This window comes from Pelophylax lessonae (assembly GCF_965119305.1).
Source record: "Pelophylax lessonae genome assembly, chromosome: 4".
In the NCBI taxonomy this organism is placed as follows: domain Eukaryota; kingdom Metazoa; phylum Chordata; class Amphibia; order Anura; family Ranidae; genus Pelophylax; species Pelophylax lessonae.
The window spans coordinates 428,363,063-428,375,896 of NC_138771.1; the positions used below are offsets into that span (position 1 = coordinate 428,363,063).

Below are 12,834 nucleotides of genomic sequence, written 5' to 3' on the forward strand. Positions count from 1 at the left end.
ATATGTCTCTGTGATGATCTAACAATCCATGCCCCCTGACAGTTAGAATCACACCCCTAGGGACACACTTAACCCCTTGATCACCAATAAAGTTAACCCCTTCCCTGCCAGTGTCATTTTGACAGTAACAGTGCATATTTATTGCACTGATTACTGTAGTACTGTCACTGGTACTCCCAAAATTGTCAAAAATGTCAGTCAGGGGTCCAATCTGTCCGCCACAATGTCGCAGTCCCACAAACAAAATCGCAGATCACCGCCATTACTAGTTAAAAAAAAAAACGATAAAAATTACATAAATCTTTCACGCAGTTAGTAAACGCAATAACTTTTGCGCAAACCAATCAAAATACGCCTATTGTGATTTTTTTTTACCAAAAATATGTAGCAGAAAACAAATTGGCCTAAAATGTTAAAAAATTTAGATTTTTACATTTTTTTTCTTTTGAGAATTTCATGTAAAAAAAGTGAAAAATATTGTTATTTTTTTTTTAAATTGCCGCTATTTTTTTGTTTATAGCGCAAAAAAATAAAAATTGCACAGGTGATAAAATACCACCAAAAGAAAAAAAGGACGTCAATTTAATTTTGGTACAGCGTCGCACGACCGCGTAATTGTCCGTTAAATTCACGCAGTGCCGAATCGTAAAATAGGGCCTGGTCTTTGAGCAACCAAATCCTCCGGGGCTTAAGTGGTTAATATTGCTTGCATGTATAATAACTCACCATTCCCATTAGGTGGTGCTGTTTCTGTAGTCTGTGGTAAAGCAGCACTGTGCAGCTCTCTGCTGCTTCTACTGGCCAGTGAGGGGATTGCTTGCCTATCCTCAGCCCTGAGGCTGAGCTCTTAATCCAAAGGCCTGTAGGTGGGTATTGCAAGTTGCTCAGCAACTTCTTCACAGAGTGGCGCTGTCTCTTGACTCAGCTGTGGCTCAGCCTCCTGCCATCTTCTCTGTCCACCCACCTCTTTTCTTGGGCGACGAAGGAGATAGGAGTCTACTTTTCTTTCCCTCTTGCTGGCTGGCCCTTCCAAGCCTCGTCTCCGATGCTGCTTCTTCTCCTGGCCTTGTCCTCTCCTTCTCTTCGCCCAGAGCCCAATGGGGCCACATCAGTGGGCCGCACTGGTTCTGTTGGTGCTGTTGTGGGATAAAGGCCGTGGGTCTCCCTCTACTCCATCTTCTTCCTGGTGAGTCTTCAGGCCATTCTTATGCCTCTTCATTCTGTTGCTCATGCTGGTCCTCCCCTTCTTCAGCCATCTCAAGGCACCGCTGGAGCCAGTCTTCTCCTCCGCTGCTTCCAGCCCGCTCCAGGACCTATTGCATCAGTGTCTTCATGATCATGTCTGCAGCAGTGAGATCCTAAGTATTATAGCTCACTGGAACTCGCTGAGCTGACTCCTGACCAACTAGCAAACATTTCAATTTAGGGGGCCTTTAAATAGTAAGCCCCACTGATTTTGGAATATTCCAATGTACCATGTGACATTCCAGAATTTTTCCTAGGTCATGTGGTATATTTTCCCACCTAAACTTTATTTAAATTATTTTTAAAGTTACAGTAACTTTATTTAAAATGTTAAAGGTAAAGTACCCTTATTAAAAAATGTATGCGGCCGCACTTTTACTGATTTTCTCCAGAGCTTAGTGAATGAGGTGAAGCTTCACTCTGAAAAGTTTTACCTGTAAATTATATTTTGAGATTTATTATATCTCAAATATGATTTAGGTTAATGAGAGTTATTTGACCATGAGTGGAAGCTTTAACACAACAACAAAAATGTATTGATAGCAAGGAGGCCTAAACTAATACACATCAATCTATCTATTGTACAGAAAAGGAAAATTAATCATAGGTCAAAGGAACGAATACAGAGTATGATACTCAAAACATGAAGATACAAACAGTAAGACAGATAACACATGGGACAAGCATTTAGATATAAGTCCAAGAGGTATATTCCCTAGTTAGCATGCCCACGAGAGCTGCCTCCTAGTCTGGTGTTTTCAGAGACTTCTCTCCTCCAAGACTTAACTAATATAAGCCTAACTCTCTTAGACTTGCCTAGGGACATACCGATTGGTGGAGCTATTTTACCCCTCTCCTCCCTCCGGATGTATCTCATGCAGGATTGGACAATTTTCCCACCCCCTATATTTAGCATAATCAAGCCCCTCCTCTCTGGAGGGAATTAATTATGCCAGGTCATCTCCCAAGCAAATTGTCCATTCCTGAACAGACAGCCCCCTTCATTGCATAACTAAAGAGAGCGTCTTTGAAGGGGAGGCAGAAATAACGAAGAAAGTGAAACGGTCCCGTAAAGTCTGTAAAAAGGAACTTAATTAAGGTGTTGCCCTTTCTCCCATACATGTTTATGATGGGTAAAAACCCAATTTTTTCTTTAGGCTAGGGTTTAGCCCAATCTAACATTTCTGCACTTCAAAATCAATTACTAACGCCTGCAGAGTTTGTTCACACAAATTAACACCAATTAACTTCGGTTAACTTATATCAAACTTTTAGTAAAAACCAAAACCCAATATCTCATAAGTATATATATATATATATATATATATATATATATATATATATATATATATATATATATACCCCTCACATTTTTGAAAATATTTTATTATATCTTACATGTGACAACACTGAAGTGACACTTTGCTCCAGCACTGCCTTAGCCCTCTTGTTCATGGAGTTCACCAGAGCATCACAGGTTGCACTAGAGTCCTAGATGACATCATGGAGCTGTTGGATGTTATAGACCTTGCGCTCCTCCACCTTCCATTTGAGGATGCCCCACAGATGCTCAATAGGGTTTAGGTCTGGAGACATGCTTGGTCCGTCCATCACCTTTACCCTCAGCTTCTTTAGCAAGGCAGTGGTCATCTTGGAGGTGTGTTTGGGGTCATTGTCATGTTGAAATACTTCCCTGTGGCCCAATTTCCGAAGGGAGAGGATCATGCTCTGCTTCAGTATGCCAAAGTACATGTTGGCATTCATAGTTTCCTCAATGAACTGTAGCTTCCCAGTGCCGGCAGCACTCATGCAGCCCCAGACCATAACACTCCCATCACTATGCTTGACTGTAGGCAAGACACACTTGTCTTTGTACTCCTCATCTGGTTGCCACCACGCACACTTGACACCATCTGAACCAAATAAATCTGCCTGATCTTATATGGATAGGACGTAGGGTATTGTCCACATCCTGAAATTGATACTCTTAGATATTCCGCCTACCTCTAGCCATGAGCAACATTTACCCAAAAGAGTGACTACTGAAACACTATATTGGCCCACTTATCCATGGGGACCGTCTAGGACCAACAATGGATCATTGTGGAGCCCACGATGTTGTCAATTACCAGCCATTTCTATAATATTCCTTTTCTCAGTGAACTACGTCTTCTATTAGACCAGACACCTCTTTTTCGGTTGACACCGATTTTAATTGACAGCCCAGTTACCCCTACAAAAAAGACTCCTCTGGGTAAACATTGTGCATAGAACACTGGTTGACCCCTGAAGAAGGGTTTCTAAACCCGAAACGCGTAGGGTCCTGTCCGGTTCTTTCTACCAATGGTACCCAAGGTCTTCTGTATGGATACTGGTCTGTCTTCGCTTGCAGGTTTTTAAAATTCACACATGTCTAGCTTGTGCTAGTCATATATATGTTTGTGGATTTATTTTTTGTTTATGTAATAAAATTTTGACTTTTATATACACATTGTTGCACCCTTCTTTCAGTGTTTTAGTGGCATGGAAAGTCCCAAATCATTGGGGGTACTCTCTTTGTATCTACTTATTGGGATGATGGCCACAAACACTGGGTACTAAGTGATAGGTTCTACCAGAAAAGTTATTTATTTTGTAATTCAATGTCTCCAAACCTTTTTCACATTGTTCCATCTGTGCTATGCAGAATTATACCTTACTTGGGAATTCTATGATTCTCTGAAAATTTGAAAACTCATAATACATATATTAAGGAGAAAAATGTGTAATTCACTGAGTCAGCTGGTTATAAGGGATCACTTGCTGATACTAAAGGTGAAAAATGCAAAATTTTATCTTTGTTTGTAACTGCCAGAGTACTTTGTATGAAGATAATATATGCTACGTTAATTAGATATTAAAGCTAATTTGTAATTAAGTTTGTTCTTAAATTTGATTTAATTTCAGACTTACTTTCTTGACTTGACTTATAGACTTATAGTATATTTGTAGACTTACCTATAGTAAATAATCATATCAAGTAAAAAAAAAATCTTGTTTCTAACCAATATATATACTATGTTTCTAAGCTATTTACTGTATACATTATATATTTGAATAATAAATATGTAGGCTCCTCCTTCAGTTCTGCAACTTTGCTGATCCTCTTGATAAAAACAATAGATTGCATTTTCTAAACAGTAAAACAGCCACAATGCTCTTGATAGCTAGATACCAGGCTTCCTAGTCTGTAGATCATGACTAGAAAGTGCCAGGGAGCTTGAAAGCAGTTTTCATCTGTATAGATGAAACAAAAACTTTTTTTTACTAATGTGATCTGCTGAAACTAACACATGCCATCTTAATCCACTTGAAGAGTTAACTTTAATAATAAAGCAACTTAAAAATTGCTTTGATTGAATAGATCTCAGCAGTGTTATTAACCACTTGCTGACCGCGTAATGTACTTTTACTGCAGCAAAGTGGCTCTATTGTGTGAAATCATATACTTGTACGTCATTTTGTGCAAAAGCATCTAGGGGGCGCGCACTGCCAGAGACCTGATCGGGCGCTCATTGGAAAGAGGGGGAGCCAATCAGGGCCAAATGGTGTCAGGTAGCTATACAAATAATGCTCACAGAATAGGATTGCGACAGGGCTTGAGTTTCCCTGAAGCTCCCCCAAGGTAGCCAATCGTCAGCCTGGAGAGGTGAAACAGCTGGGGTTGCCTTAAAGGGGACATCACGTAATTTTAGCTGGAGTGCTATGCTGCTTGTCATTGGGCAGCAGTTTGTACTCTGTCTGGTGATCACAGGAACACATTTTTTGGATGGATAACTTCTAAACAGTGGACAGCAAACAGGTTTTGCTGCCTGTAATTCAAGAAGCCATTTATTCTGGTAAGTTTTATCTCTGATGGGTAATCAAAGTTTAATGGATATTCATTCAATTTGCATACAATGGTGAAGGAAGAGTCCTATTGAAGTTCCATCTGGAAGAAATTTGTTTGCGCAACAATTTAGTATTTTTTGGTGCTACCTTTTTCACATTCATATTTATTTAAAAGCGTTTAATATACTTTGAAAATAAAGTTAAAACTATTGTTTGTCTATTTTGACTATTATTAACAACACTGAGACCTTTTTTAAAGCAATGACATTTAAAATGTACTCTTTTCGTAGATTAAAAGGGGATGTTAGCTTCAGCAAACCACAAAAACTGTTTTTGTTTGCTCTAAACTAAAAAAAAATGCTTTTGAGCTCCCTGACAGTTTTCTAATCATGACAGATCCTACAGACTAGGCAGCCTAAATCAATTTGTGTCTAGCTATTAGGAGCAAAAATGTCTACAACTGCATATAAACCACCATTTTTTAAATGAAAATGCTTATTGCTGCAGTTCCTTAGTTTCACCTCAGAGCGCCGCTGTTTGACCAATAAGGAGAAGAATACAGAACTGGAGATCCACTGGAATGTTCATCACTCACACACACTGAAAATCTGCAAGAAGAGGCACAGCCATTTTCTGGATTTTCTGTGCACACCAAAATACAGAATATTTACTGTTGCCTACATGGATGGATTAAGCAAGTTAAGTATTTAGCCAACTGGACTGGATATTTTATTCTAGGTACTAAATGCTGAGAATGGATGAGTGGAAACTTCACACACAGATAAACAAAGGAATCAGATGGCAAGTATTATTTTCCTTCTTATTCTCCTGGCTGTGTCATTCAGTTTCTGGTCAGATTTATTATTCCATTGCAGAAGAATTGAGAAAAGACTCTGTTATAGCAAATATTGCAGATGACCTTAAATTAGATATCAAGCTGCTCTTGTCTAGAAAACTAAGAATTGTATCACGTGTTGCAGAGAAATATTTTTATGTGAATTTAGACAATGGAAATCTGTATGTGAAGGACAGGATAGATAGAGAGACACTATGTGGGCCAGAAACTACCTGCTTCCTAACCTTTGATGCAGTGGTTGAATATCCTTTTAACATTGTTAAGGTCAGAACTGAAATTCAGGATATAAATGACAATTCCCCCAGATTTACTCCTGATACATTTGCTTTGGAGATCAATGAATCAGCTCTACCTGGAACAAGATTTACATTGCAGAATGCAGAAGACCCTGATGCTGGTGCTAATTCAATAGATACATACAAGCTCAGTGATAATCAGCATTTTACACTAACCGAAAGTATCAGTCCAGATGGGAGCAAACTTCCTGGGCTTGTGTTGGAAAAGCCTTTAGATCGAGAGACACTCAAAGAGCATGAATTAATTTTAACAGCATTAGATGGGGGGAATCCTGTGAGGTCTGGGACAGCTGTAATAAAGATCATTGTCACTGATGCTAATGATAATGTTCCAGTATGTACTCAGCAACTGTATAAAGCCAGTGTGATTGAAAGTATTCCAATCAATACCACTATAATTACTGTAAATGCAACAGATAAAGATGAAGGTATCAATGGACAGATTACATATTCATTTAGCAAAACATCTGGTAATATCCATCACACAGGCATGTTTAACATTCATCCCAGTAATGGAGAAATTAAGATAAAGAGAACTTTAGACTTTGAAACAGCAAGAAACTATGAACTCTCAGTACAAACAAAGGATGGAGGTGGTTATGTAACTCATTGCAAAGTATTAATAGAAGTCATTGATGTCAATGACAATGCTCCTGAGATATCAATTAGTTCCCTCTCTACCCCCATACCTGAGGATTCTGCAGTTGGCACTATGATAGCTCTAATTGAAATTCATGATCAGGATTCTGGAGAAAACGGCGTTGTTGACTGTCAAATTATCGAAACAGTACCTTTTGATTTGATTGTGTCATCTGACAATTACTACAGAATAGCTACAAGATCTCCTATTGACAGAGAACAGCAGTCATCTTATAATATTACAATTATAGCTACTGATGGAGGATCTCCTTCACTTTCCAGCAGAAGAACCATCAAACTGGACATATCAGATATCAATGACAATCCACCAGTTTTTATGAAATCTACTTACATTGCTTATGTGCCAGAGAACAATTTACCAGGAGCCTTGATCTACAGAATACAAGCATCGGATCCTGACAATGGAGACAATGCTAAGATACTTTATTCCTTTTCAAGCAACAGCTCAGAAGTTCCGCCTGTGCCTTCCTTTTTATCTATTAACATGGAAACTGGAGTGCTCTATGCTCAGAAATCATTTGATTATGAGCAATTCAAGGAGTTGACAATAGAGGTGACTGCCAGAGACAGCGGATCCCCATCTCTGAACAGCAGTACAACACTAATTATACATATAGTAGATCAGAATGATAATGTACCAAAGATTTTGTACCCATCTCCTGAAATTGGTGGATTACCTATTTTTGAGATGGTTCCTTTTTCTTCTGAACCGGGTTCTTTAATAGCGAAAGTTGTTGCAGTGGATGCAGATTCTGGACATAACTCCTGGCTTTCTTATCATTTCCTTCATGTGTCAGAGACATTTCATTTTATTATTGATGAACACACTGGGGAAATCAAGATATCACGTGTCTTTCAAGAAAAGGATCTGTTAAATCATAAGGTTGTGGTTATGGTGAAGGACAATGGGATCCCCTCTCTCTCAGCTACAGTCACTTTAAGCCTTGTTGTTTCAGATAGCTTCCAGAAAGTGGTTCCTGAAGTCAGCAATCATATCAATGAAGATCCTCAAACCAGTTTGCAGCTATATTTAGTTATTGCGTTGGCACTAATTTCATTTTTATTCATCGTGACAGTAATATTGGTCACTATATCAAAATGTAGGGAAACTAGGCATTCCCCAAACCTTGGATCTCTAAGTGCTAGTCTGTATCCTCCAGCTGATCCCAGAATACTCTCCATGTATAGTGATGGAACATTACCTCTTCCCTACTCATATAATGTGTGTGTGGCTCTTGACCCAACGGATGACTTCACCTACATGAAATCTTACCAAACCGTTCCTGTAGATAATCTTATTGATACTGATGATTCTGGACTTGGAAATGACAGCTTACAACAGGCTTTGCCACCTAATAGTGAGGTGAGTAACATGTAAACATTAACCATTTACACTCTTCTATAGTTTGAATAATGTTTAAGATGGGATATATAACTAATGGAATTGTGGTATGGCTTAGATAATGATAAGCCAAGTCAAGATATAGAAAGTATATTTTTCCCAAAAAGGAATTTACGAGAATATTCCAGCATGTATATATACACACATAATTGGCTCCTAATGGCCACATCAGGTCAGGGTAGATCACGGTAAAGGGTCATGTAGTTAGTGACATTTTTTCATAAAGGTTATGTGTGACAGTATCTGTCAACCTATTTTACACTTTAATGTGAATTTAATCTTTAATAATATCATTTTCCCAACTTGATGGCATAGCACATAGACGTAAACTTTACATATTGTAATTGTTGTGCTGATTTTACAATTTTTTTTATTACTCTATGTAACAGTTTTAATTTATGCACTAGCAACATACAGGTAATTAATTGCATGAAGGGTTGCAGTGCAGAGCTAAGGTGTAGTTGCAATTGGTTCAAATTGCATAAAATAGAATACAGGCCAGTTACCTTTTTTCTTTTTTTTTTTGGATTTTACAGTATATTTTGGGTAGTATGACCGTGGTTTAATAAAATGGGTGTTTACAAGTTAAACTGAGTCAGATCTTGCTTTAAGTTTGATTTAAAGTGTTTTACAGTCGTTTCTATGTATTTTAAATTAAATATGTATCTAAAATCTATTTATAGCACATCCATATGCAAAATGTTTAGTATTGTTTAAAACTTTACCTATTACTCGATAGAGACATCCATACCAAACATATTTACCTTTGTATGCTTTATGATTTTGATTAGAGAAAGTTGTTCTTAGCTTTTGCATAAGTGTTTGCAACACTTACTGCAGGAATTACTGCAGAAAAAAGAACCTGAGACATACAATGTGTTGTTATATAACTTTAAATGTGGTTTTTGATTGGAGCTCATCAATAATGGCCCCATATTTTGCTCTATACTGCATATCATACAAGCACCCTATACACTGCATATTATCACACTGTACTTATTAGCATCACAAAAAAAGAAGTGGAATTCAATGAAAATACCCATTAACCTCTAGATATGATGCTGAGCATGTGCACTTAACTTCTTTTGTCGACCATGGCGAGGCCTTTTCTGAGTGGAATCTGGCATGTTAAACTGCTGTATGGTCTTGGCCACCGTGCTGCAGCTCAGTTTCAGGGTCTTGGCAATCTTCTTATAGCCTAGGCCATTTTTATTAGAGCAACGGTTCTTTTTTTCAGATCCTCAGAGAGTTATTTGCCATGAGGTGCCATGTTGAACTTCCAGTGACCAGTATGAGAGAGTAAGAGCGATAACACCAATTTTAACACACCGGCTCCCCATTCACACCTGAGACCTTGTAACACTAACGAGCCACATGACACCGGAGAGGGTAAATGGTGAATTGGGCCCAATTTGGACATTTTCTCTTAGGGGTGTACTCACTTTTGTTTCCAGAAGTTTAGACATTAATGGCTGTGTGTTGAGTTATTTTGAGGGGATTTTACACTGTTATACAAGCTGTACACTCACTACTTTACATTGCAGCAAAGTGTCATTTCTTCATTATGAAAAAAATGCAATAAAATATTTACAAAAATGTGAGGGGTGTACTCACTTTTGTTAGATGCTGTATATATATATAGATATAGATATAGATAGATATATCTATATATATATACGCTGTATATAATGTGACAGGATGAGTCACTTTGAGAATATAGGAAAATGCTACACAGGATTTGCATTTAGGGTAAATGAGCCGTTCTGAACTAGTGCTTCCGGGCAGAGAAAACTGAGTATTTGCCTTTCTCTGTATTCTGCGGCTCTGAATCAGAAAAGTCAGTCCTGTGTCCAGATTGTGCTAGACACCTGCAACCTGGCTGAGAACATGTGTGCTATGTCGCTATTTACTCAGGTCTGAGGATAGCTCAGGGCCCCTAGTTTGAAAACAGCTGCCAGTGCTGGAGATGGAAGTTCACATCGAGGGGTCAGAGGATTCAGCCAGAAGCCAAGATACAAAGGGTCCCACTTCCATAGGTCAGGTCAGCTCCTATCGGGGTGTCATGGAAACCCCAATCCATAGGCCACAGGGGGGCCATGCAGCAGGGCACTGTGACTAAAGGCTAGAGAGCCAAGTATTCAAGCAAGTTGGACAACACAGTCTAAGAGACTGATAAGAGGTACAGTGCGGTACTGCAGTTGAAGCTAAGTGAGCTTATGAGCCAGGTGGCTCTGCATTTTTCAGTGTTTGTATTCTGCTGAAGCTGAAGAAGACCCCTTTATGTGGAAGTCTTTCACGTACCTGGTTGGTGAGCCTGACTTGCGGAGGAAGGCCTCTCATACTGCTTCAACTCGAGAGCCACTGATGGTAAGACAGTAGCCGCTGGAACACGGCAGGTTAAGAGCGCCTATGATCAGTCTATTAGTCTGCGCAGGTAGTAGCTGGGAAGGAAGCCATGAGTAGCTGACAGCAGGCAGATGAGATAGCAGGCAGACGTGCCAGCAGGATAACTGGAAAAAAGGCAGACTGGCTTTACTTATGACAGACTGTGGATGCACAGCAGGAAGCAGGTGCCAGAAGATGCTGAGCTGGATTAAAGGAGCTGTAGCAGGCTGGAAGAGATGGAAGCAGGGTCAAATGAGCCGTGTTGGTAACAGATGGACAGATCAGGCAAATAAGGCACACAACAGCGTAGTCCGGTCACAGGCCGAGTCGGCAGCAAATGCAGGATCAACAGGTGCAGCAGGCAGAGACAGAATCTGGAGTGAAGCCAGGGGTCAGGACAAGTAGCAGACAGGAATAGTCGGAAGCAAGCTGGGTCAAGATCAGAGGTCAAACACAGGAATCAGGAACATACACAGAACACTGTAGACCAAACAGTTATTAGCCAGTGCTGAAGCTCTAGTTAAATAGGTTGTTTGGCACCAGCCTTGGTGACAGATGCACGCTCACATTTGCATTAGTATGTATGCCCACATCTGTTTGGCTCATTCTTGGCTGGCGCATGCGCATCTGTACTATGGCGAAGCCTTTCCTGACAAAATCATTTGTTTGTGAACTTGTGCTTTCTTTTAAAAAAAGTGGGTTACTATAGTTCCTGTCTGCCATGAACTCACTGTATGAACGCATCTACCATAAGAGATAGCTACCTTATCCCACTATATATATATATATATATATATATATATCATTCTTATTTTATAAATACATACAGTATGTAGACTCCACATTCTACATAGTTTTGCAGCTTGCTAAGATATGCTTCTTGTTACCTAATTTTTGCCTTGCTGATACTCTTATCTGCAATCTACCATACAGGGTCAGTCTGATTAAAAAAAAAACAAACTGCATTCTCTAATAAAGTGGAATAGCCATAATGCAAGAGATAAAGTGATCTGGGCTGTAGCTCACAGCTTGAAAGTGCTAGGGAACTTGAAAACAAGAACTCTTTGGTGCATGGTCCTGCTGTCTCTAGTGTCTTGCAAGGATATTTTTAGCTGTCAATAACACATGAATTATGACATTCTATAGTTATGAGGGAAGAGATCAATACCAAAGTGTAGTATCGCTAGACCAGGGTCTGGTTTAGTTAGACTACCTGTTAGGTCTGAGATTATCACAAAGATTTCTCACCAGAAGCTAATAATGCTCTTACATGATCAAAAAACTTTGGCTAAAGTCCCCACTTGGCCACATTTTCTCCAGCAGAAGGAGGAGTTGAAAGTCAACAATTTGGCCAGTTAATTTGGAGTCAGATGTCAATGCATTAGTAGTTTTTTTGTTAACTCCCAGTGCGTGACACTGTGATGTATAGTAGTTACAGTGTAGTGCCACGACCCACCGTTTGGTGGAGTATTCTTTTTAAAGGTCTGTTTCCCATTTTAGCATGGGGGAGTATTGGTAAAGGTGTTTTTTTTTTGAAGAGTGTTGTAAAATAGGTTGATTTCATTATGGGGAGTGTGGAGTGAACAAAGGTATTGCTACACCTCCTCCAGAATTATTACACTTGGGGGTAGATATTTGTGAAGGAAATCCCTAATCCTTGCGTATGTGAAGCTGCAGGTTGTAGGTAATCCATATTCCCTCCTCAGACCCTCTATATCCTTAAGAGAACGTTTTTTATAAAGATCTTCTACCCATTGTATATCCATTTATCTTCGTTGTCTGATCAAGAAGATATAGGGGATATGGTGTTCTAGAACATCTGTAGGGTAACAGGTGGTGTATGTGGGGTCCTTGATCCGGTGAGTTTAGTAGGGCTCACCCTGCCATGATAGAGGTTTGGGTTTGTTAATGGCTAAAAAATGTGTAGTGAGTGGGCGCCAAGCTTCCTCTAAAAGGATATGGTGCAGAATGTGTGACCTAGTGAGAGAAGATTCAAGCTCCACCCATATAGTATCTGAAATTGGGTGGAACCACTGATGAGGTTAAGCCAGTTGTGAAGCTCTAAGGTAATCTGTGTGGCCTGGGAGATCAATGCAACCCACCTTCCTGTGTTTGATGAA

The 12,834-nt window shown here is 39.4% G+C and overlaps 1 protein-coding gene across 4 annotated transcripts in view; it reads left to right on the top strand.

Annotated features, from left to right (window-relative positions):
* Positions 1-12,834, top strand: part of LOC309553178 (protocadherin gamma-B2-like) — a 374,843-nt gene that overhangs the window by 57,086 nt on the left and 304,923 nt on the right. Inside the window, exon 1 of one of the 4 annotated variants that reach the window (XM_082254119.1) lies at positions 5,730-8,290. The exons of the other annotated variants lie outside the window; for them this stretch is intronic. Coding sequence (XP_082110245.1) covers positions 5,861-8,290 — 2,430 coding nt within the window. The 5' untranslated portion in view covers positions 5,730-5,860. Of the gene's footprint in view, positions 1-5,729; positions 8,291-12,834 lie in introns of those variants that run through there. 4 annotated transcript variants of the gene reach the window in all.